Source organism: Drosophila arizonae, chromosome 3 (genome assembly GCF_054131065.1).
Source record: "Drosophila arizonae isolate 15081-1271.41 chromosome 3, UAZ_ARI_1.0, whole genome shotgun sequence".
Lineage (NCBI taxonomy): Eukaryota > Metazoa > Arthropoda > Insecta > Diptera > Drosophilidae > Drosophila > Drosophila arizonae.
Genome location: NC_142923.1, coordinates 28,509,654 through 28,535,069, shown reverse-complemented (window position 1 = coordinate 28,535,069; position 25,416 = coordinate 28,509,654). Strand labels below are relative to the sequence as shown.

The window sequence follows — 25,416 nt, the reverse complement described above, 5'->3', positions numbered from 1 at the left end:
CCGCAGAGCTCGTCGTTCGCGTTGCTCTGGCATTTGCATTTATGAGATTGACAAATAGACAAACAAAATGGCGGAGCTGGCAGCGACAGAGGCAGAGGCAGAGGCAGCGGCAGAGGCAGCATTGCCAGCATCGCCCCAAAAAATCGCATCGATGGACGCCATTTTGTTGCTGCTCACAGTAAATAGTTTCAAGGAGAATTTGGAGAAACTAAACTGAAATAAAAATATTATAGTACTCATATATAGGGAGAAACTCATTAAAATATCTGAATTATTAATATACATACATATGTAGATAATAAATTACAATCGAATAGCAGCTGAGCTGGATGATCGTTTAATTCATAAAACAATAAATTCATAAACTAATAATATTCTTGAATGAGAGTATATCGATGCAAGATCAAATCTAACATCTACTACTTTGAGATATATTTATGTTTCCATTCCGAATAAGTTTTCAAGATTTAAGTCAAATGCAATTACGAAACAAAAGATATTTGCACAATTTTATACAGTGCGTAAACTAAATAAAATCGTTTTAATGCAATTTTTCGCAGTGTATTTTTGCTATTTGCCCGTTTCGACTGGCAACGCCAACAGCAATAGCAACAGCAACAACAACAACAACAGCGACAGCAGCAGCAACAGCAGCAACAGCGACAACAGCGCAAATTGCTTTGCTCCAACAACTCCGCTCAAGTTACGCCAGCTAAAGGCGGCGGCTGGGGGTGTGGCACAAGCTAACAGTAATGAGACTGGCTGTCCGGGCAACCAACTGACAGGGATAGCAAGCCAAAAGACAAAAAAAAAAAAAAGAGAAAGAGATAGAGATAGAGAAATATAGAGAGAGAGCGTACACATAATAACTGTCAATCAAAAGTGAATCAACAACGCAGCAAAGATTTCTACACTGATCTATCTACATATCTGTAACTCCGTTTTGACCTACTGCCTTCTGGTATTTGAATTCACATTCACATTCACATCCACATCCACATCCACACTCACATATTCACGCTCATACTCGAATTCGTTTTGTATGGCCTTTTGTGGTTTTATTTCTGGTCAAATGATTCACTCGATCGACAGGATCCTTTTATTTTGTTGTGTGCCCTTTTTAAGCTGAAAATTCCCTTTTGACTACTGTCTCTTGGCCCTTTGTCTGGCCCAAGTATTTAAAGGCTCAATTCTTTTGGGTTCAGTTCAGTAGCCAAAGATTTGCAGTTCTGCTCTGCCTTTTTCCCATTTTGTTTTTTGATTTCTTACAGCTCACTGAAGGCTATCTCTCTCGCATCTAGAACTCGATCTAGGTCTAGGTTTAAAGGCTTGTAATTACGCGCAGTTCATGTGGAAAAAGATATTAAAATTTCAAATGTATTGAAGGCTTAAAGCAAAAGTTGGAAAGTTGAAAAGTTAGTCTTAAGAGCTGAAGATCTGTGCATTATGCAATATGTGTGGTCTAAGAAAATTGAATACTCGACTTGAAATTGCCAAAGATAGAGAATATTGATTAACATTTTGATATTGGATATTCCAATATTTTATGAAAATACTGAATGCACTTAAACTGAAAATTTCTAGCTTATTCGAAATTTTAAATAATAAAAATTCAATTAAAATTGATTAAAAGTACGATCTTCTACAATATTTGAAATGTAATTTACATACTTATGATTAATCCAGATTACAATTATCCGGGATTTGCCAGTTTGTCTTATTTTAGCTTCAACTTTTGCAAAATAAATGGTGCATTAAAAATTATATTCGTTACTAAATCTTTCTCCATTCCATAATTTGGACGAGGCAATAAATTCAATGAGATAAAAGTACAAATAATTTATTGCACGACTAGCAAACAAATCAAAACATAAATTCCTCATACTATAATCAAAGCTCCAGGTAGCCCTCTCTCTCTTCAACTAAAAGGATCTAACGAATGTACGTAGAACCCTATTAAATGGTATTTTATTATGATAAGTGACATAAGCAGATGAGGAACTCAGATAAACATAATTCGTTGCCCATTCGACTGAGAATGTGGAAGGAAGGGAGCAGCGAACGGGCGGGTAAAGGAGAAGCAACTCCAAATTAATAACAAAACAGCGATTCGAATCCGAAGCTCACCTTGTAGTAATCCAGTGTTGAAAAGTTTTGATAACACGGCACATTATACAACATATTCCAAGTGTTGCTGTTTTTGTTGTTATCGTTGTTGTTGTTGTTGTTGCTTATCAAGCCCACTGCGACTGCGCAAACATGACGATCGTTTAATCGGGCAATTAATTAAATTTAATGAGTGTTATCAAATGCATATAAAACGGAACAAGTGTTGACAAACTTTACAAATTTGTGTGCATAATTATTTTGTTAATTTCCTTCAATATTTTTTATTGCACGCGCGTCGCTTAATCATACATTTTTTGCCAGTGCTAATTGAGCAGTTCCGTTAGGCGAATTAGTTTGTGCCAAATTAATTTGAACGCTGCGAATTTATTATTATTTTTATTGCGCTTCTCTTTCTTTTTCTACTTTAATTCTCTCTTATTGTATAGCCGTCGGCACAAAGCTTTTACCGTTTTATTGTTTCAGCTGTCGTCCGCTCGCCCGACGAATTGTCACATAAAGCTGAGTGTCAACTGAATTTGCCCAATCGCCCATTGGAAAGCGTCGGCTGCGGCGCAGCCAACAAACGACGACGACGACAACAACGACGAAAACGAGGCGAACAGCGAGAGGCAGACGAAAACGACAATAACAACTACAACACAGCACCAGCAGCAGCAACAACAATGTAAGAAGCTTCAATGCACTCAAAACTTGTTGTTGTCCTGCTCGTTTGCCCTTTGATGCGCACGCTCTCGCTCTTGCACGCGAGCATTTGAGTGAATTGAGTTGAGCGCATTTTGTTGGTGTTGTCTGAGTTGCTATTGTTGTTGATTTAGGGCGGCGCCAGGACAGCTGCTTGCGCTCGCTGCTAGCATCGCCTTAACGGCATTTGCAATTGTGCAGCAAGTGGGCAGCTCTACTCAATGCGGCTTCCTGGAAGCGCCTTTCGCTTCCACGAACGGTGCTTGCAGCAGGGACTGCTGCTGCTGTTCGTTCGTTCTTCTTCTTATTGATTTCATACATTTTTGGGGCACTCGCTTAACCCAATTTGAAAACACTTGATTGGGCGCCAGCTAAACTGTCCACTCACATTAGGCAAACGATGCGGCTTACTGCAGATAGGAGTTTCAATATATAGACAGTTACCAAGCCGCTGGTCTTTAGCTCTGGGCAAGCGGATGAAACGGAACCAGGGCAACAGACTGTGCAAAGTTGTGTTTCTTGTTCTTTGTGCTCTTATTGCGCTTTTTGCTGGCGTCTGGCGTCCCGAATGGATAAAAGTTATCCCTGCACGCTTCAACGCATCGCGACAGTTGTTAACGTGTTTAATTAGCCCTGCAAATTCAATGAATTGCGACAGTAACAGTTAGGCTTAACAACAGCGCCAACTTCGGGCCCAGACGATAATCAAATATTTGAGCAGCCATTTTGAAAAAATAATACTAACAATACCAACAAGAACAACAAAACATCACTCCTGCAACCCCCGCAGCAGCTTCGCGGGCGACGCGAGGCGCATGCGTGGGGTCACCCCTGAAAAGAATTCGTATGAAAAGGAGATGACGAGCGAGCAACAAATATAAAAAAAAGCGAACTGAGTTGTGCTCAGACTGTGTTTTTTTTTTTTTTTTTTTTTTTTTGTGGGCGTGCCCAGTTTCTTGCAGGCGATAATCGAATTGAATTTAAAGTTCAAATAGAAAGCAATTTAAAGTTGATGTAATTAGTGTGATTGCCCTGGAAAGCAATCGAGAACTAGTTCGTGAACTTAACTGAAATTGAGAAGAGTTCAATTTTGGAAGGCTAATCTAGCTAATTTTTAGATATTGCAAAAACCTTATTATTATTAGTAGCCTAATGTAATGATATTTGAAAATATTGTATAAATCGAAGATTGCAAAGTGAGTTTTAAGTTCATTTTAAATGAAAAACGGCTTTTAGCTCGGTTTACCTGTTGTATTTAATGGCTTTAAAATAACGGCTATTTAAGTTTTGATCAAGAACTAGCTATTTAGATCTTATGTTTTAACATGCATTGTGGTTTTATTTTATTATTTTTTTTTTTGTAAATATTAAATTCTTTTTAAATAATTTTTTGAGTGTGAAATTAATTAAGCTACAAGAATAATGTAGGTAAATATACCTAAGATATTTACACAGGATTAATAAATATATATACTATTAATTTTTAGTTTTAAGATATAATTTTATACAACAAAAATTTTTATTCCGATTTTTTGTAAAGGTGGTTCTATAAATGGACGTTTGAAAAGTTTGGTACTCTTTTATTTAATTTAATTTTTTGGCAAACTTTATTTTTAATAAAATTTCAGTGTACAAAACTTTTGTGTTTTACATTTTATTTAAGAGTACAAGACAATAGAGGTTAGATACATACACGAAAAAATAATCTGTATGAAGAGTAACACGTCACATGTATATAAGTGTGTATAGATATTTTTAGTTAATACATATATTCATATATACAAATATAATAATTTATATATAAAGATGACTTCAAAAATAATCCTTTAGTTGCTCTGATTAGGCTAAATTCAAATATCACCCTGGACTCGATTTCCACTTGAAGGATATTTGCGCTGCCCGCAAGTGGATTGAGTTGATTAATTGCAGCTCATAAGTCGCGCACTTTTGGCACAGACTGTGCAGCGCTCGCAGCGAGTGTTGTTGTTCATTCATAAAATCGAGAAACGACAATCGACAACTGCTCTCGCGGTAATAGGATTATGAGACACACGTGCTCAATGTCGAGCTGAGCCGGGCCCCTGTCAGCCCCCCCTCCAATGCAGCAGCAACTGCTGCAACTGGCCGGAGGCAGAGAAAGAGAGCAAAATGGAGGCAGAGAGAGGGAGCGAGAAAGAGAGGTAAAGAACGAGAATCGAGCACTGACGTCTCAAATGCTCGCTGCCTTTTATAGCCTTGGCTTTTATTATTAGTGACGGATTTCCGAGTCATTAGACAAAGTTATGCCTCGGACCACCGCGTCTGTTTAAGCTACTTAAACGCGCCGCCCGCCCACGCCCCAAATCGGGCGCAGAGAGGCCGGTTTGGGTGGCTGTGGCTTGGGCCTTTCTACGTGACTTGCTCATGTCGCAATTGACAGGCGTCAGCTTAAAGCCCTCCACAAAAATGCAGCTCAGCATTTAATAAAACAAATAAACTGATAAATGCGAGAGAGATTGCCCACAAATGTGGCACATTAATTTCTACTTCTTGCTTTTGTTGTTGTTGTTGTCGAGGTTTCTGTTGGGGTCTGAGGCACCTTTCCTTATAGGACGCAAAAGGGGGACCCACAGCATTGCCGGCCAAGCGTTTCACCCACGCCACTTAAACACAAATCAATAACTTTATTAACCAAAATACCAAAGAAAGAAAACAAATATGAAAGCAGAGTGGAGCGTGATAGACTGCCTAATACTCGCTCAGAGTACAGCAGCAAATGAACGAGAATGAGAAGATAAATTAATAATAAATTCTTTTAAAGATATATCTGGACTTTACAGATCAATAAGGACGTTGAGGGATTGCTGGATATATTATTAAAATGTACATTGAAAATATATAGATGTATGTCTAGATATATTCATGTTACATCCTGATTACTGATTTATTTTTAAGAGATTTCTTTGGTTTTACTTTATTGACTAAGCTTTCAAACTAAATGCTGGCACACTTTAAACAAAGCCCATATACCTTATTCACGGTTTAATCAAACGTTAGTTGGAATTATGAAATGGGGTAACACGATTATCTAATACCCGCTCAAAGTTTTATAACATCTGAGGTGACCTAAAATGATGTCGAGATTTCCAATGAACAATTTTACTTATCGAAGGACTTTAATATGCATGGCCCACTAGTTTATATAGTTTAGATCAATAGTAAGTAATTAAAAATTTTAATTAATTAAACAAACTGATGAGGGTTAACCCTTTCTCTCAAACTAAACTGAGATTCTTATAGCAGACAGCCAATATGCCCTTCTTAACAGCGAACAGGCATTAATACACCCAGCTAAATCCAGTGCCGTGTTTTACGAGCTGAAAAGCGTCTTGTTTAACTGCCGCGGACAATGGGCACCCGCTGTGCGCGTTAAAAATCGCTGGAATAAGTTGAAGTTGATGCAGAGGCTGAGGCTGAGGCTGAGGCTGAGGCTGAGGCTGAGGCTGGAACTGGAACTGGAGTTGAAGTTGGCGCTGGGATACAGGGGATACACAGACTCCGTGGATGGCAGTCCGTTTACATTGGCCGGACCGAGCTGGGCGCCGTGCGTTTATAATTTATGCCAAACGGCTCGCTGTAGCGCCAGTTGACAGTAAGTCGGATGGGGGAAACAGAAAAGGAAACCCAGCTGGCGATGGCTCACACACAGTAAACACTGAAATGAGTCAACGCGTCGCTTCAGCTGGGGCCAAGGGTTCAGCTAGTTAAAATGTAATAAAAGAGAGTATCGAAGAGCTGAGGGTCCGCACTCGCAGAGTAACCTATCAAAAATATGGCTAAAGAAAGGGGCACAGTTAATCAAGCAACCCTCTATAAAACTATTTTGGCTTCTCGACTTGAATCTTGAGGCTAGGTGAGAGGTAATCCTCTTTGGTAAGTAACTGGAGGAATCATTTGTGTATTCAAATGAAATATAAATCTACATTTAATAAATATAAGATATTGATGTGAAGCTCTGCAGTCATAAAGAGAGTATATGGGAAAAATATACTATTACAGTTATAGAAAGCTCAGTGATATAAATGCAATTAGCTGTTCTTACACAACACCGTTACAGCATTATATCATATCTATAGATAGAAAGAGATATTTCAGATAATTAAGGGATAACATAAGAACATAATTCTTTAGTAAAAGAAAAAAGTCAATTACACTTGACCTAAAGCTTAAATGGGAAGGGCAAGTTTGAATATATTGATATTTATCGATAATTATATGCGTTGCAAAAACAAATTTGTTTTGTATTAGTACTAAAAAAAATTACGAAAACGTACGAAAATTACGAAACGAAAAAAATTAAATAATTCTGGATGGTACAAAAAGTTAAACATTTTTCAATTAGACCAATAGTTAGTTTAGTTTTAAAGTTAGTTTATATTGAAATTTTTATTGTTCATTAGTTTTATTATAAAGCAAGCACTTTTTTATAGGTATATCTGCTTATTTATTTATTTATTTTTAAAAACACTAAGAGAAGAATATATATAAGCACTTTTTTTATCTATTGATAAAATTATAAAAAGTTTTCTTGTATTGTTTTTTTTTTTTTTTTTAATCATATTTTTCTCAAATTTTATTTATAAATCTATTGATTAGTTTTAATTTATATGAAAAATAAATAATTAACTTTCAAACAAAGTTAAATCCAAAGTATTAAATCAGGGGCCGTAACGATTATAATTTTTATAGGAAAAAATTAAAATATAATTATTATTTTTTGATAAATTAAAAAAAAAATATATTTAATTATTAAAATTGATTTTTATGATAAAAATCAAAAATAATTATTACAGAACAATTTTTATATAAAAATCAAAAGTAAGAGTTATGATTTGATTTTTATATAAAAATTTTTCTGTAATAATTATTTTTGATTTTTATCATAAAAATCAATTTTAATAATTAAACATAATTTTTTAATAAAAAATTACAAATAAAAGATTATCCTTATTTTGAACTCGCCATAGCAGAAATCCTTATGTGTGTTTTTCTCTCTTTTCTTGGGAGTTCTTTTAACCCTCAATTTTTTATTTGCGGTCCCTGTATTAAATTCTTAAATGAGAATGTAATAATTAATATAAAACGAAGACTCTGATTATATTTTAACTATCTTAAGTGCTGAACTGCAATTGCAGTCCTTTAGCAGTCTTAGCTAGTCTTTAACTAATTACACGTCCTACTCTTTCGATCACGAGTCCCCCACCCCTCTGCCCCCCAACTCGAGCGGTACCGCCCGCAGTTCGCTTATCACAGTCGAGTTTATTGACTTTTGTATATGTATTTGGCTGATGTTTCTTTTTTCCCTTCGTCATTTTTGTTGTTTAGCCGCTGGCGGTGTAAGCGGCGCCAGATTTCGAGACAGTCACCAATTCCAGCGCCTGTCCAGTCCAGTCGTGTACACAAGTCGTTATTATTTGATAGGGTCAAGTGTCGCTCAAAAAGAGAACAACAAAATCAAGAAGAGGAGCAAAGCATAAGAAAATAGCAAATTACACACATGAATATAAATAAATGTCTGAGACGTCAGCCACACAAAGGAGCCCAGTGACAAATTGCGGGGTCAAGGCGTTTACTGAATAGCCAGAATAGCGGGAGAGCCCTCTAATTGATGGCATGTGCCCAACTAATATGTTCGCATCAAGTCTAAACAGAATATCTAAAAATCCAAGAATGGCTAGAAAAGTAAATGTGTAGATGATTGTTGGATTAACTGGAAGTTAGGCTTGAATGTCAAGAAAGTTGATAAGATACAGCTATAGAGTTTATCTGTTTAACAGATTGACTGACTGACTGACTGTATGATTGATGGTCGGTGCATAGCTTAAATTAGTTGAAAATATATATAGTTAGAGTTTTGATAGGTGAAAAAGAAAAGGTGAGAAAATAACAAGCTTTAATAGGGAGCCTATGCCTTGTAAATAGAAGAGATTGAATGATTGATGACTTGATATCCGACCGAGGTATAGAAAGGGCAGTTTCGCAGTTTCTAAGTAGAGAATGTATTGTAAAATGCCCTAAGGATACTATTTGTTATGCTATATTTAGTGTGCTAGAATGGTTTTTATGATTGATTGGTTGATTGATGAGTAATGTACATTCAAGTCTATAAGAGTTAAAGTATTCATCAATTTATCTGAGTTGAAAACACAGTTGGGTCAGGTTGCAGTTGCTAGGCTATATTTCTTATGTAGGAGATATTAAATAATTGATTGATTGATTGAAGACTAGCCCATAAGCTGACCAGAATTTAACTGAAAGATGTATTGGAGAGAATGAATTGCGCATTAAATTTTCAGCTGGAAGAAATCAAATAATCGATTGATTCATTTGTTATGCTATATTTAGTGTATTGATTAAAGGGCAAATCATTAAAAGTTATAAAACTGAAGTTTTCTGAGCAAAGTCGTAGCCAGATTTTTTTGGCAAAGTATATTTCTTATGTAAGAGATATTAAATGATTGAATGATCAAAGTCGAATGCATAAACTGATCAGAATTGAATTAGAAGGTACAGATAAAGTTTAGTATCAAGAGCCGAACTGCTTAACTATATTTGATATATAGAAGGGATTGATTGATAGTCAGCCTTCTGTCTTAACTAAGAGTTAGGATATTTTCAAAGGAATTTAAAAGAGCAGACACAGCCAAGCCATAGAAATGATGTGCGTAGGAGAGAAAGTAGAAGCTAATCAGCCGAAAATATCGTAACTTCTGCTCATAAAAACGTCGAACTTTCAAATTCCGTTAAGAGCTGAAAAAGCTGAAAATGCCAGTTCCAATTTGAAGTTGAATTTCAAAGCCACGACCATTGCATACCAAGTCTTGTTTCAGATTTAGCGATTGCAGCCGCCTAATGAGCTGCCCCGACCCAGATGCCAAGCGTCGGAGTTTGGATCTGTGGCACGTGTAAACGACACCCAAATTAGAGGTAGATTATTTTATTACATGCCATGTCAGACGTACGCGCGCTGCTTCAACCTCTGATGGGCCTTCCGAGAAACGAGATGAGATGCGATGAGCTGCTGCTGCTACCTTCGCTCGGCTGGCGGACTGACGGACTGACGGCAGACTGACGGACTGCCTGGTTGGTCATTTGATAAGCACTGGTTCTTATCACGGGCGACATCGACTAGCCGGCTGTCCGGCTGTTTGCCCGTCCGACTGTCCGATTGTCCGGCTTTGTCATGTAAATGTCGACCAGCTGGCCAAAATCAATTTGAAACTTGGCGCCAGTTAAATGAGCCACAAGCCACAGCGCACAGCGTGTCGCGCCCCCTCGAGACTCCGGGCCCGATTGGAGCTCGCTTAATTAAGTTATAAAAATTATATTTTATTATATATGCATACGATTTGCATTTTTATGTGGCGTCAAATTTAACATGCAGCGCTTTGATTTATGGCACAACTAGACCTGCCCCGCCTCCACCATCGGCCCCGTCCGCCCCTCGACGAGCGCGGTGGGCGTTTGCTTGGCTGTATTACAGCTCTGACAAATGATCAGGTGTGACTTATGGCATTTTGAACGACGCTCCCTGCCGCCAAAGGCAAGGGTTTAATAATTTTCGGCTCAAATCATCTCACACATCTAAAATTTCAAATCTCGTTTCGAAAACGTTGAAAACGCTGAAAAGCTTCTCCTTTGCAGTGCCTTTTCTTAAAAGGCAACTACAACGAAAAATACAAACCATAAAAACCGCAAGAACAGCAAACGTATCAACCTGGAAACAAGAAAAACAACAACAGCAACACCTATAATGAAAGATGCGCAGCTAACTAGAGCAACAGCAAAAGCAACAACAACGAAATGTAGAAATTTCTTATCGCATTATATAGAAAAAATTGGCACCGAATGGGATGAATGATACTCTAAAATGAGAAGAGATGACATATAGATGTGATTTTATAAAACAAAGGAAATGTATAAAATTTAAATCTGCACTGAATGAGAATTTCTGAATATTCTCAATATTCCAATAAGAATACCAATGAATAATACATTTGATTGATCGTTGACTAAAGAGAGGAATATAATAGATTGACACGAAGCTCCAAGACTTCTGCTTGTAAAGAATTCTTATGAGAGAGAGATAGAGAGAGAGAGAGAGAGAGAGAGAGAGAGACAGGAAGTAAAAGAGACAGAGACTTAGATATTTAGAGAGTGAGAGGGAAGAGCGATAGAGAGAGATTGAGAGAGCAGCAAAAATACAAAAATGCAATTGCGGAAGATAACTAGAGACGTAAGGAGAGAGCAAAGGTAAGAAGAGAGACAAAGAAAGTGTGAGAGAGAGAGAGAGAGAGAAAGAGAAACATAGGTAGAGCATAACTTAGAGACAACATACTCAAACATATGGAGAATCATAATGAAAGTGGGAGATTCATAAAGGTAGTGAATCAAGTGAGAATAAGTATTTAAGGATTACACAAACGCAAAACAAACAAATAAATAAATAATATAAGAGCAGAAACAATTTTTTAGCTGAAGTGTAAATATACATACCATTTTTAAAGCTTCGATTGTTCGGCCCCTAAAGAAAGAATAATTGATTTTTTTTTTAGATTTTTGACATTATATTTTATAGGATCAACCTCTGCTGGTTTAAACAAATATTTCTTGATAATAGTAAACTTTAGTGTGGAAAATGTCTAGCATATTCGCGCAACTCAATTTGCAGTGTATCTGAGTTGTCGACTGCCCGACTGGTTTGCAAAGCGTCGCAAACAAAGCATTTCGTCTGTCTGTGTACGAGTATGTATATCATTTTAATAATTCCTCTCTTATTTTTTCTCGCTAGATTTCTTTATAATTCTGCTTTATTTGTAGCATGTTTTGACATTTTTATAGCTTCGTTGACGACATGTTGCATTTCTGCTTTAATGCTTTGCTGCACACCGTGCGAGCGAGATAGCTGCTCAAGAGAAACAACAAAATGGCGTCGTGACTGCAATAAAAAGTACAGTACAATCATAATACTAGTTCAATTAGACAAAGAAGTTCCGTTGTGAACTATTAAATAAGTGAATTTGTTCACTCACTCACGAATCGGCTATGAAATTAAACTACTTTGTTTGATAGCCAAACTCTAGCAGAGAGCTTTGACAGGCACATGTCAAAAATTGAATTGAAGTCACGAAACAGGCACGAATCAGACACGAATCAGGCACGATTTGGTTGCGTGCTTATCGAGCCAACACGTTTTGTATTTAAACGCTTTAGCAGCTACCCAGCTTTTGGATGCCTCCTGGACTGCTGCTTGCTGGCTGCTGGCTGCTGGCTGCTGCCTCCTGTCTCTGGCTGGAACACCCATTTAACAAGTCAAGCTCAACGGCCAAAACCATAAATATTGGCAATTTAACAGAGTCAACAGTATGGCACTCGACTGCGTATCGGACTCGGGTCCATAATACACCTTGTCGTACACGATGCTTATCTCTTGGAATTTCTCGTGCGTGTCGTTGTGCCAAAAAAAAAAAACAAAAACCAAACAAAACAACACCAACAACAACTAAAGCGACAAACTAACTAAATGGGAATTTAGCGAACGCACTAATACACTGTCGATAACAAATTCCTTAGTTGCTCGATAAGATTAAAGTGAAAATATCTTCCTAAAGATATGGCCAACAACGCGAGGAAAAATTTACCTTAAAGAAAGTTGTCAATTTTTTCGAATTAGCTTAAAGATAATGTTTACAATTCATTACAAAAGTTATAAATCAAAAATATTATTATGATACTTTATTATCTCATAATAATGATAATAATACAATACAGACGCAGATATATAGTGTAAAGAGCTTTTGCTTTAGTATCAAATATTTCATTCTTCCACTAAAAGTATTTTAAGAGCGAAAAATTCTTTTATTTTATTTATTTATTGTTTTTTTTTTTTTTTTAACATAAAAAAATTCATGAACAACCTAATAAACATATAAATTTGTTTCAAATTTTTCTAATCTAAAAATAAAATAAAAAAATGTATTTAAATTATATGTACAAAAAAATGTTTTCTTGATCATACAATATATAAAATAATTTTTTAAAGGTCTTTTTGTATGATGAGAATTGAATATAACTGCAATGAACAAAATCACTTACTCCTGTTATCCAGCTTAGAAGCTTTATAAATTAAGTTGAAAACAGAAATTTATTTACTTTAAATTTTTGTCTAGCGTAGCACCTGGTTGAAACTCTAAGTGCACAAGCTGTGCGGCTCTCGCCTGGGCTAAGCAACGAATCGATGTCATCTATTTAAGTGCCTTGAACTTCTACACATTTTATTTTAATGCCAATTAGTCTATAGATAAATGATATGCGATTTCTTACAAAATTAATAATTACTACATTCATCATTTTTTAAAATATACTAGCTGGCCCGGCAAACGTTGCATTGCCCTCTATATTATTTCTAGGTAAAAAATTGTTGAAAGCTATGTTGTTCAGGCTGGGATACACTGATAAATTTATTAATCGGATTTTCATTCAAGCACCTTGTTGTAAACGACATTCTTCGTTTTTTGGTCGGGTGCAAGAACAAATAATGCGGATCGTTTGCCAACACGTGAGCATGCCACGTACAATTGACCATGAGAAAAACACGCATTTTCTAGATTGAGGCCACAAATAGTCAAAGATTGGCCCTGTGACTTGTTGATCGTCATGGCGAAGGCAAGACGAAGCGGGAATTGAATTCGTTTAAATTCAAAGGGCATATCTGTTGAGCTCATCGGAATCCTAGGAATAAGAACTTCCTCATCTTTAAATTTTCCTTTGAGTATCAACGCGTGAATCACATTGCTCATCAGTTTTCTTATCACCAAACGCGTTCCATTGCACAGTTTTGGTTGGTTTAAATTTCTAAGCATGCAAATCATGGAGAATTGCTCTTTTCATAGCTGTGTTCATTTCTTGACGCCGGTCAAGTTGTTCTTCCATATTGCCCATGAAGTATATTTGCAAGAATTTTTGCTGTGCATCTTCAATAGGTTGCAATGATCCAATGCGATGGCAAATCTGGCCTTGAATCTTTAAATTCAAAGCCATAGTTATAGTTATATTTACAAACACTATTTACAGAAATCTAACAAACTACATTATTCAAAATTTTTTTTTGGCAGTCATAGAAAATAAAATTTTTAACGTAAATTACCTTAAATATCCGTCTCCAATATTTTCCGCCCCAAATTATGTCATTTGGAAACAGGCATTGTATTTTTGAGTGTTCGCTAGAAAATGTCGTGATTCTAGTGTTTCGCCATAAAGCAGGGAACGCAATGGCTATGGTGACCGCTAATGGCAATGTCACTTTACCACTAAGGCAGCACAAACCGGGCGTTTCACCAGCAAACTTCAATGCGCCACAATGCTGGCAAACAACGTCCATTGGACCAATGCAAACTAAACGATTCAAGCTGTAATCAATGGTGCAATCATATCGAAACGCTGCTCGATTCAAATCAATCCTTGAACCATTTCTTATTGCCATTTCACGGGCTGCCTCTCTTTGAGAAGCACGAATTAAGGCCCTTCTTCCCTGGGTACTAACGCGGAGCCTTTCTCGGGCGATTTCTCGCTCTTCGTCAGATAATTGACTCGCGCTATTCCGTTGCCTAATTGCATTATGGGTCCGCCGGGAAAGATTAGATCTTCTAGGACGCGGCATTTTTATTAATAGTAATACTGCCCTCGCACAAAACCATATAAAACAATCGAGAAATATAAATATAAATAATTTACACAAATTTATGTTTGAGACAAACAAATACCTGAACTTTCGAGATATTTAGCTTTTGTAAAAGTCCAAAAATACAATTTTTAATAATTAACTTTTTTTTTTTTTTAATTTCGAATTTTGAATTTTGAATTTTTTATTTATTTTTGATTGTTAGGTTTTAATCTTTTGATTTTTTTTTTAATTTTTGCAGATTTTTGATTTGAAATATTTATAAAGTTTAAAAGTCCGAAAATATAAAAAGCCAAAAATACACTTTTTAATAATTACCTTTTTTTTTTTTAATTTCGAATTTTTAATGTTTTATTTATTTTTTGAACAGTCAGGTTTTAATCTTTTGATTTTTTGCAGATTTTTGATTTGAAATATTTTTCCTTTTGATTTGAAATTTTTTTTTTTTTTTTTTTTTTTTTTTTTTTTTTTTTTTTTTTTTGAATAGTCAGGTCTGCTCGAGGTCAGGAGACCGTAGACTGACTGACTACATTTGTTTATTTACTTCTACACTATTGTCAAAACTGTCACTGTTACCAAGCCTACTGGGTATAAAAAAAATTTGAACATTTGGGGAAAAAACCGCGTTTTTCAAGTATTCGGCAAATTTTTTCAGTATTTTTAAGACCCTATACTAAACTCGTTGCGGAGACAAATCCAACAAATCAAAAACCATGAAAATTGGTTCAGCCCAAATCAAGTTATAAGCAGTCTTCACTTTTACACAACTTTCTTTTATATATATAGATTTTGTTATATTACTTTTTTATTTTAAATAAAATAAAAAGTTCAAATAAAGCAGGATTTTCCTGAGTACGTTACAAACTCTGCCAACATCTGGAGTATACCCTGTTGCTCAATTATGTGAAAGGGCATGCCAAGCTCGAGGCTGGCCAGGAGCTGTCGCTCGCTGTCGTTTGCATTGCCTCGAAAGGGGGGGCACGAAGGGGCATGGAGCGTGCGTGAAAAATTAGCCGTGGAAATGCGTGTCGAGCTTGTTGTTGTCGCTTTCGTTGGTGTTGTTGTTGTTGCCGTTTTTGTTGCTGTTGTTGTTGCTGTTGCTGTTGCTGCTGGCCTGTCGCCATTTCTCGCAGTGCAGCTAATAAGCGCAACATGCTCATAAAATTTCGAAAGCTGCAACACTCTGATTTTATTTCATTTTAAATTGTACACGCGCTTTTAAATTTATTTTTCAAATGCTGCTCGCTGGAGCTGTAGCTATATATAGCTGCCTCTGGTCAGGACTGGGCTGGGCTGGGCCGGGCTGGTCATTTATTTTGCATTTACACGCATCATTAGAGCGTGTTGCGGCCTTATGACAAATTAATAACAATCACCGAAAATAAACACACATAAAATAGACAAGCTTTCTATTTCAATAATGGTTTAACAATGTTCCCATAAGCCATTCCTAAGACAGCTGAATCAACAACAACAACATCAACAACAACATCAACGGCCAAAGTTTACATTGAAGCGTGCCAAGCGGGAGAGACTGAGAGAGGGATAGAAGGCGTGGGTCAACGGTGTCGATGTTTAACCCTTGTGTGAGTACCACTACACGGGTTGAGTAAGAATATAGATTCGGCTATCTGAAATTTAATAAAGTTGCAATTTCAAACCTGTAAGTTAAGACTTCAAATTTTTTTTATGACTGACACTTATTGATTAACTGACTAACTGTTGAGCTTGACTTTTTCAATACATCATCTATATATATATACCATACAGGTAGTACCTAGTCTAATCGAAATCTCGCATTGACGACTGCTAATTTTCTTATCACTGACTATTCAAAAGACTCTTATAACATACAGACTCCTTAAAGATCAGAACTAGCTATTTACAAGCCTATCTATACGACGGATCCATATATCTTTTTACAGAGGCAGACACAATACTTCGTACATATACAAAAACAAAAAAACATATTCGCATTCAAAAAGTGATGTCAACATATCTACTTGAACCTAATAATAAAATGATTAATAAAAAAAAATAAAAATAAAAACTTTGTAGGGTTATAGTTCCGTCGTATATGGCGTGCATTTTCATCTGAACCATAGAAAACTTTTAATCAGTGATTCAAGCCAGTGAAGTCGCATTGCGTAGACCCCGGCATATGTTCTGTGTTCTATGAATAAGCCAAGCGATGGGCTGATTTTAATATGAACAGCCTATCGAGTCACATTCAAAAACCTACCTCGACAAGCTTATAATTTTAGCCCCTGATTCATTGCATTCGGTTTGATGAATCAGTAAGCTACAGTACGATATTAGATGAGATCAGCAGGTCGTGATAGATATATAGTGTTAGATCTACAATTCTACCCTTCGATAGATCATCTCATTAATCAATACTGCAAACTGCTCAATATTTCGAATTGCTCAATATTTATATTAAGCAACGTTAATAGGAAAGGAGTCAGCCCTAAAATATAGATGGCTTGTCTTCCTGGCTTATAAGTCTTATTCAAACGATATAATATAATAATATAATAAAACAAGAAACACTTAAGGGTTAAATGAAATATTTATGTTAGATGCTTTAGGCCGTTTACCTGTTAATTGATTGTTACATTCTCTTTCATTGTGTGTGCGTGTGTGTGTGTCTTCCTCCAGCTCTTTCGCTCCCACGATAGATGCAGCTTGTTGTTGTTGTCGTGGCTGTCACGATAGCTGTTGCTGCTGTTGTTGTTGTTGTATCTGTTGGATATACGATGCAGACGTGTGGTTTTTTATGCTGTCCAATTTTTGACAATGAAAATTATTGTGATGTCGCACGTTTTGGTGGTGTAATTTAATTAAAATGATGTTCGTCCGCGACCCGCATCAGGGCACGCTTTTCATGAGGGTTTTCCCCGAATTTTCAGCGCACAGGTGACAAATGTGCGCCCGTGTGTATCTGTGTGCGATAACTTTTGTCAGTCACTGTATAATTTATGAGTGAAGATGAACTCGCCAGACAGTCGGCAATCACAGCTGCTAAAAGGATGCCGACCAAAAGTCAAACAAACCTCTTGACTTTCCGATGATGATATTTGCACGCAGAGGAGGTATGCGGACGCGGGCGTGTAGGTGGAGAGGGGCGACGACCGAGCCGAGGCGGAAGTACAACAAACACAGCTGTTCAGACATTGGCAAATGGCCTGCGATACGAGCGAATGCAGTTGAATTTCCATTTCCATTTTAGCCTCTCTCTCTCTCTCTCTCTCTCTCTCTCTGCCTCTGTCCCTCTTTGCTTTGCTTTGCTTTCATTTATTTCTGTTTAAAGTGAAAGAAGCGACAGCCGCAGCGAATGGTAGGAAAAACTTGTGCGGCTTCTGTTGAGCCTGTGAACCTGTTTGCTGCACTGAAACCATGAATGAACAACCAACAACAGCAAGAACAACAACAACGTTGTCGTGGACAGCATTGTCACTGTCAATATGTAGAAATGCACTCAAGGTAACTTCCTACTTGGCTCAGCTCGTATTTCAGCCCAACCTCTTCATACTTTTTACTTGCAGCTTATTGCGGACCAAAGATCCCCTTCCGCTCCTTCTGTGCCACCCACACACTCACACATACACAGACACACACACTACCCAAGCAACATTTAGCGGTCAACAAAATGGCCACCGAATAAGGGCCATGGACTATGGAAAAGCAAAAGTTTGTGGGAATATTGATTGATTGATTATTACTGAAGAGCATTTATGGAGTATACAAAACCTGAGACACAGAGAATAATTTATAGCTATCATCTCAAATAGTTTCAAATAGAAAAATCTACTTTGGACATCTCGGGAAGGTTGGCCCCAATACAGACAATACCAATACAAACTAATACAAGTGAAAAACAAGTAAGAAAGCTCCAGTCGAGACTGCTCGACTAGGAGATACCCTAAACCCTCCAAGCTGATATTCTAATCATTCTGCACTTCTTTTATGCACACATACATACACATGCATCCACACGCACGCATAAGCCTGCGCTCTGCTAACTGCGCAGTAAGCAGCGACAGCGCTTGGGCTGCGCTGCAGTGTGAGCAATATTATGAGAATTTATTTGTTAAATAATTTCTTTTGTAGACATACGATCTTAATGAAACTTTTAGAGCGTAATCATATGGTGAATATGTGTGTATATTCCAAAGCCCAAGTCTCTAGTATTTGAAATACGCTTTTTACAAAAGTGATGGTGAGGGGGTGAATTTAAGGGTGGGGGGTAAATTTTAACAAAAACCGAAATTGTATAAATTGCATATAAGCATACATTAAAAATTTGGAGACTCTAGCAATAAGGGTGTAGAAGATATAATTTTATAACTGGTTTTCGATAAGGTTTTTTATCGATAAAAAAGATCGGGATGAGTTAGCGATTTTTAATGATAAACTTGATATGCGCGCTGTAATTACGGACATTTAAAAAAAAATTTGAAGTCTCTAGCTCTTATATCTTCTGAAATCGACGCGTTCATACATACGGACGGACGGACGGACGGACGGACGGACGGACGGACGGACGGACGGACGGACAGACAGACGGACAGGGCCAAATCGACTCAGCTCGTCACCCTGATCAAGAATATATATACTTTGTGGGGTCTGCCACGCCTCCTTCTGCCTGTTACATACTTTTAACAAAACCATTATACCCTGATTTCCCATTTTCAATGGGTTCAGGGTATAATTAAACGAATAATATTATGAATTATTAATACTATTCTAAAGTACTGATAGGTCATTAAGAAAGCCTTGAGAGATAATGAACAATAAATTGCAAAAATGAGACTTCTATGTTAATAGACTTTAAAAGGTATATATAAATATGGTTGACAAATTTTAAGTATAATTATAATAGATATAAAAGTTAACTAAAAAATTTGCTGGATCTCAAATTCCTGCATCACTTTACATGTATCAAATGGGCATTAGGTATGATTTCTCAAAGATGAGCAACGAATTTATTTATGGGACAGGTAATGGGAGAACTCGATACAATTTAAAAATGCATTATCATACAATAACTATATGATAAGATGCAATTGAGCAAATTAATTTTGTATTTTTTAGTAATAGACTGATTAGAGCCGTTCCACAATAATGCTGTTCAAAATAATATCTTTTATTCACATATTTTACATATACACATTACCTAATTATAATCATATATACAATAGAAAAATGCAAGTGCGAATTCTAGGTTTAATATATAAATAATACAAGATATATCAATTTATATGATAGAGGAATGTATATTAAATAAATGAAAGATATTAGTAGACGGACCAATATATTGTATGTAGATACAATAGTAATTTAGATCTTATTCAGATCATTATCAAACATACTTAATGCATTCATTTAAGTTCATTCTCACAGCAAACATTTCAATATCTTGCTAAGCGTTAAATTCAAGGAGCCAAAAATGATATGTTAAGTATGATTTCTGCTTATATAAAGATAAGAACGAATTGGCATGAGTTGCAGCTGCTCAAGGAAAACGAAAGCTCAAGAGAATTGTTTCTGTTTCTATTTATTTATTTTTTTTTTGTATTTGAGGGTTCCTTCAGGCGTGATAAAAACTAGAATTAAATTTACAAGCGTCAGTTGCAGAGTTTTTTGTCAACAGGATATTTTCTAGCAAACAGTTGCGCCCCATTTCGGTGGGGCAGCTCCCTGGAGCATGGATTGATGACAGGCATTTGTTGTGACAAGCATTAACTAGCAGTTTCACACACGCTCAAACACACCCCTCAGCGATCTCCTACGACACAATTAGCACCCCCCTCTCTCTCAACAAGCAGAAACAAATTGCCGCCAACTAAAAACCAAACAACTAGGCTCCCAGAGGGAATACACGGGCCCCCGCCCCACTTCCTCCGCTCATCATTCCGTATGTGGGAAATATTAATAAAAATAATGAAGTGCAGTAAACAATAATTTTGTTGGTTATAAATATATGTATTGGATTTTTGGTAAGTATATAGCTTTACTTCCCACAGGTTTTGTATTACGGACCAAAAACGTTCTGCACCTTCTGCGTAATTGAAGCAAACTTTTCGAACAAACTGTGGAGGCGGCAAGGGGCATAGGGATCGAGCATTGGGTACAGAGTGTAGAGTGTAGGGAGAACGCCGGCCATGTTTGAATACGAGTCGCCAACATGTTTACATAAAATGGACTTGGTTTACAATTTGACTAAAAAAAGAGCTCCTCAAACGAAAAGCACAATTTATGCTGATTTCGACAAAAAGCAAATTTAATAAAGAATAAAGCAGGGAATACGAATGTTAACTACTCTGCAGATATACCCAGGTAAATATATAGGTTAAGCGACATTGTATACAAACAGAGAGCAAAGTAATTAAAAGACAAGAAATTTTCTACAAATCGTAGTGCAAATTGATTACTTACTTAGTGGATAAATTTCTACATTATATGTCATATATACATGCATATAAATGTCATACATTACACTATTAGATCTTTCATTTCATTTGTCTTTTCATTTGTCTTGAAAATTCACAAATTTTCATTGTAGCAATTGCTTGAATAGAAACAGCTATAAAACGAGCTGCTTATCTTAATTTTGATAATAATTGACTATTAAATAGGCCTAATGCCACATGTTTATATTATATGACTATACAATATATTGATAAGGTGTTAGATATATGACCAAGCTAGTAAAACTAAGAATAGTTCTCAAAGTGGCGTTTCATGCAAGCAAATAAGAATGTGTGATTTTCTATGCGTATTTACATATACATATGTATGTATGATATATAGTTGTTCCATAATTTAAATTATATTTTCTAATTACTGCCTTTCAACCTAGCGTAATATTATTTACTTTATTCCAATCAACTATGTTTTCAGGACATGTGAAATAGTTTTGATTAATTACAGATTTTATTTTATTTTATCTATATCTATGTTATTACATATATGTATATATTATAAGGCTACACTTATCAATAATTTGAGATCTCAGATAATTAATTTAGATATTCAATTTGACAGAATTTGAACATATAAGACTTAAATATTATACATATATTTTCTATATCACTACTTACAAGATGATTACATAATAAGAAATTATAGATAGAGATGATTCCAATTACTTCATTCTAGACGCACATAGCTCGACACAGTCGTAATACCCTTTCTAAGGGTATTGAAGAAAAGAGATAGCTAGAGGTTGCACGGAATGTGCACTGTTTGCTAATTATTGTAATTGGATCACCTGCTGGGGGTTTTAGTCCTCAGCATAGGGGGCATAGCTGGTGATCTGGCGTGCCACAATGTTGAGTATTTCACGGGCGGGCATCTCCTGCTGTTCCCTGATGATGGCCGTGATGCGCGCACACTCCTTCACATAGTTCTCCAGCTCGCGCTGATTGGGCGCTCGCCGAGCCGGCTCTTTGGAGCGCAGCGCCTGCAAGCATTGCCCAGTTATCTGAGCTAGCTGCGAGCGAGCCGGACTGAAGGTCTCGTCCAGGTCGAACAGCTCGAGCGGCGGCGCCGGCGGCTCACTGAAAATTGGCGGAAACGTGGCCAATTGCAGCGGAGGCAACGGTATTTCGAATTGCGGCTTAATTATGCGCAGCGGCTCATAGTTCACATGCAGCTGCGTGTAGGTGTCGATCACATCCTTCAACAACCGATTACTCAGCGAGCAGAGCGACATGTCGAACATTTGCTTAAAGTCCGAGGGCATCTCCGTGCCAATGGAGTCAATCAAACAGGCCTTGGGCATATCGGCCAGAAAGGCCAGGTCCGTGAAGTGTTTGTTGTCGTTTAGCTGTGGGAACAGCGAACGGAAAAGATTAATGTAAAACAGAAATCTAATACCCAAAGATAGCTTTCATATATATATGAATATAGAGGATTATCAGCAACACCCATAGCTGATCATTATATGTATATAATACTTATATACATATCCATCTCCAGCCGGATGCATAAGAAATACTAACCTCCACATCATTGAAGTCCAAGTGCGTGTAGTTTATCTCATCGGTGCCCAGTAGCTGGAGCATATACTCCAGCATGGCATCGTTCGTTTTGTCCTGCAGGTACTTGTCGTGCCATATGTATCCGGAGCCCAGGGCCAATATCTTGCCACCTTTGGCATTGCTATAGTAGCCAGCCAAGGGACGATTGAAGGGATAGACGACAGGTCCCGTGGTCAACAGCACGTTGGCTGGCTCCGAGACATTTAGAGTAGCACCGTAGGGATATTGAAAGTGTATCTTGTACTTCTCATCGCTGAAGTCGTAGTCCACCTTCTCGATGTCCCGTTTGAGCAGCTGTCGCCACATGGACTCGCAGACGACGCCGCCGCCCACGATGCACTCCTTGGGATGGAAATTTTTGTAGTAATGCGGACGCACCACGTTATCGCTGTTGATGTAGATGCCGTACTGTTCCAAGAAGAAGTTGACATTCGTATTGAACTCCTGTTCGCCTCCTTCGCCGAGCAGCACCAACAAGCTGCCGCCCGATTGCTCCACATAATCCTTGAGAACCTCGAACTCCTCCTCGGTGAAGCGGTCCTGTGGTCCAGCCAATACGAAAATCTTAGTGCGTGCCAAGCACTCATTGTTTAGCTCAACTTCGTTTCTATGAATCAAATATAATGTAATACAATAAGTTATATCAATCTAAATCAGATTCTAAATCTAATCAGATTCATTCCACCTACTGTTCTACGTTCCAGTTGGCCTTTAGCTTGCGATGCAACATTTTGTAATTGTCCGTTATTTGAAAACGTTCATTTTTAGATATATCAAAACAAATTGTAGGTTTTTGAGACATTTTTAGAGCTTTTTAATAAAATAAAATTTTCATTAAATGTTATTCAGTTTTTGGTTGCTAAGCAATATCCGGCAAAACAATTCCAAGAACCGCACAGCTGTTAGCTACAATATTATAGCGTAGTGAGCGGATTACTTAAATAATATATTAGATATTGAAATATCCAAATATCCAACAAGTCGCCTTTGCATACACATTAATCACAGATATAATAAATTTTTAGCATATAAATTTTTTTTCAATAAACCGCTCTTGTGAGCCACTTTGGCGGCATAGCCCTTTTATCGAAACATCTGGCAGCACTGCTGCTGCGCATCTGTGCGCACGATTGCGCAACACCAGTTCGATAGTGTACCGAAATCGACTCCATCATCGAACCAGTTGCGAACCACCGTATACCACTCACTAATCAACACCTGCCCTGAGTCTCGCTGTGAAAAATTACGAAAGAATTCGGTTGTTCAACGCTTTCCAAGATCAACAAATCTTTGCTTAACGAACAATAATGGCATCAATTTGTGGACGCATGGCGCTTCGTGCCGCCGCACGCCAAAATGTGACATACAACTCCGTGCGTACCTGCAAAAGTAAGTAATAAAAACGCGCAATTCAGCCATCACGTTCGCCCTGTCCGTGTGGCAAGGGAAACGCTACCAAGGCAGCGCCTCCATCATCCATATTACATAATAGAAATCTAAATCAAAGGCGATGCAGAGCCTGCTGTGAGTGCAACAAGGTTTTATCTACATTTCTAATGACCAACAAATGTGTCACTATATGCTGGAGGTTATGTAATAGCTGCGTCCGTTATTTGCTTCTGCATTCTATGCCAATTCAAAGAAAAACGCAAAAATCATAATTCGCACCTTGCTTCGTTATCGCTAGTATACTAATACATTAATAATTGGCAGTAGTGTATTTGTGCGTGTTAATGTCGAAGGAGTTAAGCCTTTTATATAATCAATGTGCACAGACAGCTGATTCAGCAAGCGGTTAATGTAACCAGGGGCGGAGTGAAGGGGTTTATAGTGAAAAGCGCTGAGTGACCGAAGACAAACTATCCTCTCTGATATGAGCGTCATATGCAGAAAGTGCTACAGTGAAAATGCCGTTTGCATCATAACGAGAAAAGTGACCGAAGCTAAGATACCCTATTTTATATATAATATCAGATGTAAGGTAGTATCTGCTTACAGAGGGTATGCATACGTGAGTGAAAGGACTGTTAGTGATCAAAGATTTGGTACTCAGCAACCAAATATTCAGTGATAACTGACTACAATAAATTGCGGGCTCGGCTTATGATAAACTCAACTAACTGCTTCTCCTTTTTCCGTAGTGATGAACGACCCGTTGGAGCACGCCACGGGTATCGAGAAACGTGAACTGCTGCTGAAGGCGGCCGGCAACGATAATCCTTTCGACATGAAGGTGTTCAAGCGCGGTGCTGGCACTAAGGAGAACCCCAACCTGATTCCATCGGCCTTCGATGCCCGCATTGTTGGCTGCATCTGTGAGTAGACTTCACACATTAGCTGGTGAAAATAATCTAGTCTCTCATGAACTTTCAGGCGAAGAGGATCAAACCTATGTGCAGTGGATGTGGCTGCAGAAGGGCAACCAGAAACGTTGTGAGTGCGGCCACTGGTTCAAATTGGTTGAGAAGGCAGCTGTTTAAAGTTATTATTAATTAATTAAATAAACCAATTAATAACAAAAACAAACACACACATAAAAACAACTATTAAGCTAAAAGTCAACATAATAGCTTTCCAAATAAAAACAAACATCAATCCAAATAACCAAAATTGAAACAAAAACCGAAACCAAATGCAAAATGCATATGCACCGCGTCTGGATGAAGCTTTTATTTACGTTTTGGCTGGACACGCTGATTGCAACGAGACACGTGTAAAAACGTTTAAATAAACTACATTTAAACAAATGTTTAACCTAGCAAATACTTTAAAGAGGCCTCCAACTGTGGATCGTGTCTCTTTGAGAATTGAATTTTTCGGAATGGCGTATTACTATAC

General features: G+C 37.3%; 3 protein-coding genes and 1 long non-coding RNA gene across 5 annotated transcripts in view; 1 reads left to right on the top strand and 3 right to left on the bottom strand.

Annotated features, from left to right (window-relative positions):
* eya (eya transcriptional coactivator and phosphatase 2) overlaps positions 1-2,663 on the bottom strand; it is a 32,614-nt gene extending 29,951 nt beyond the window's left edge. The window contains exons 1-2 of one of the 2 annotated variants that reach the window (XM_089463694.1): positions 2,577-2,652; positions 2,128-2,249 (exon numbers count right to left, since the gene is read on the bottom strand). In XM_089463694.1, coding sequence (XP_089319820.1) covers positions 2,128-2,181 — 54 coding nt within the window. In that variant the 5' untranslated portion in view covers positions 2,182-2,249; positions 2,577-2,652. Of the gene's footprint in view, positions 1-2,127 lie in introns of both variants that reach the window. The other variant, XM_018004742.2, reaches the window with a different exon arrangement.
* Positions 2,664-13,278: 10,615 nt separating this feature from the next.
* LOC149270000 (uncharacterized) lies at positions 13,279-15,328 on the bottom strand. The gene is made up of 3 exons (XR_016269148.1): positions 14,613-15,328; positions 13,997-14,526; positions 13,279-13,872 (listed from the first exon to the last, which is right to left on the bottom strand). It is a non-coding gene; the product is annotated as an uncharacterized LOC149270000 (long non-coding RNA).
* A 4,483-nt stretch (positions 15,329-19,811) lies between these two features.
* IFT52 (intraflagellar transport 52) lies at positions 19,812-23,621 on the bottom strand. Its single transcript, XM_018004856.2, has 3 exons — positions 23,268-23,621; positions 22,540-23,185; positions 19,812-22,364 (listed from the first exon to the last, which is right to left on the bottom strand). The coding sequence occupies exons 1-3, from the start codon at positions 23,378-23,380 to the stop codon at positions 21,819-21,821; spliced, it is 1,305 nt and encodes a 434-aa protein (XP_017860345.1). The 5' UTR covers positions 23,381-23,621; the 3' UTR covers positions 19,812-21,818.
* A 129-nt stretch (positions 23,622-23,750) lies between these two features.
* Positions 23,751-25,325, top strand: COX5B (Cytochrome c oxidase subunit 5B). The gene is made up of 3 exons (XM_018004858.2): positions 23,751-23,967; positions 24,720-24,893; positions 24,952-25,325. Exons 1-3 carry the CDS (start codon positions 23,886-23,888, stop codon positions 25,056-25,058), a joined length of 363 nt encoding a protein of 120 aa, XP_017860347.1. The 5' UTR covers positions 23,751-23,885; the 3' UTR covers positions 25,059-25,325.
* The last annotated feature ends 91 nt before the right edge of the window (positions 25,326-25,416 follow it).

Bases quoted from the DNA above. Each gene is read 5' to 3' on its own strand.
- IFT52 (XM_018004856.2), bottom strand. From the start codon at position 23,380: ATGTCTCAAAAACCTACAATTTGTTTTGATATATCTAAAAATGAACGT. The intron at 23,186-23,267 runs GTAGGTGGAATG...TTTGATTCATAG, and splicing joins GCCAACTGGAACGTAGAACA to AAACGAAGTTGAGCTAAACA. The intron at 22,365-22,539 runs GTTAGTATTTCT...CTGTTCCCACAG, and splicing joins TGGACTTCAATGATGTGGAG to CTAAACGACAACAAACACTT.
- COX5B (XM_018004858.2), top strand. From the start codon at position 23,886: ATGGCATCAATTTGTGGACGCATGGCGCTTCGTGCCGCCGCACGCCAA. The intron at 23,968-24,719 runs GTAAGTAATAAA...CTTTTTCCGTAG, and splicing joins CTCCGTGCGTACCTGCAAAA to TGATGAACGACCCGTTGGAG. The intron at 24,894-24,951 runs GTGAGTAGACTT...ATGAACTTTCAG, and splicing joins CCGCATTGTTGGCTGCATCT to GCGAAGAGGATCAAACCTAT.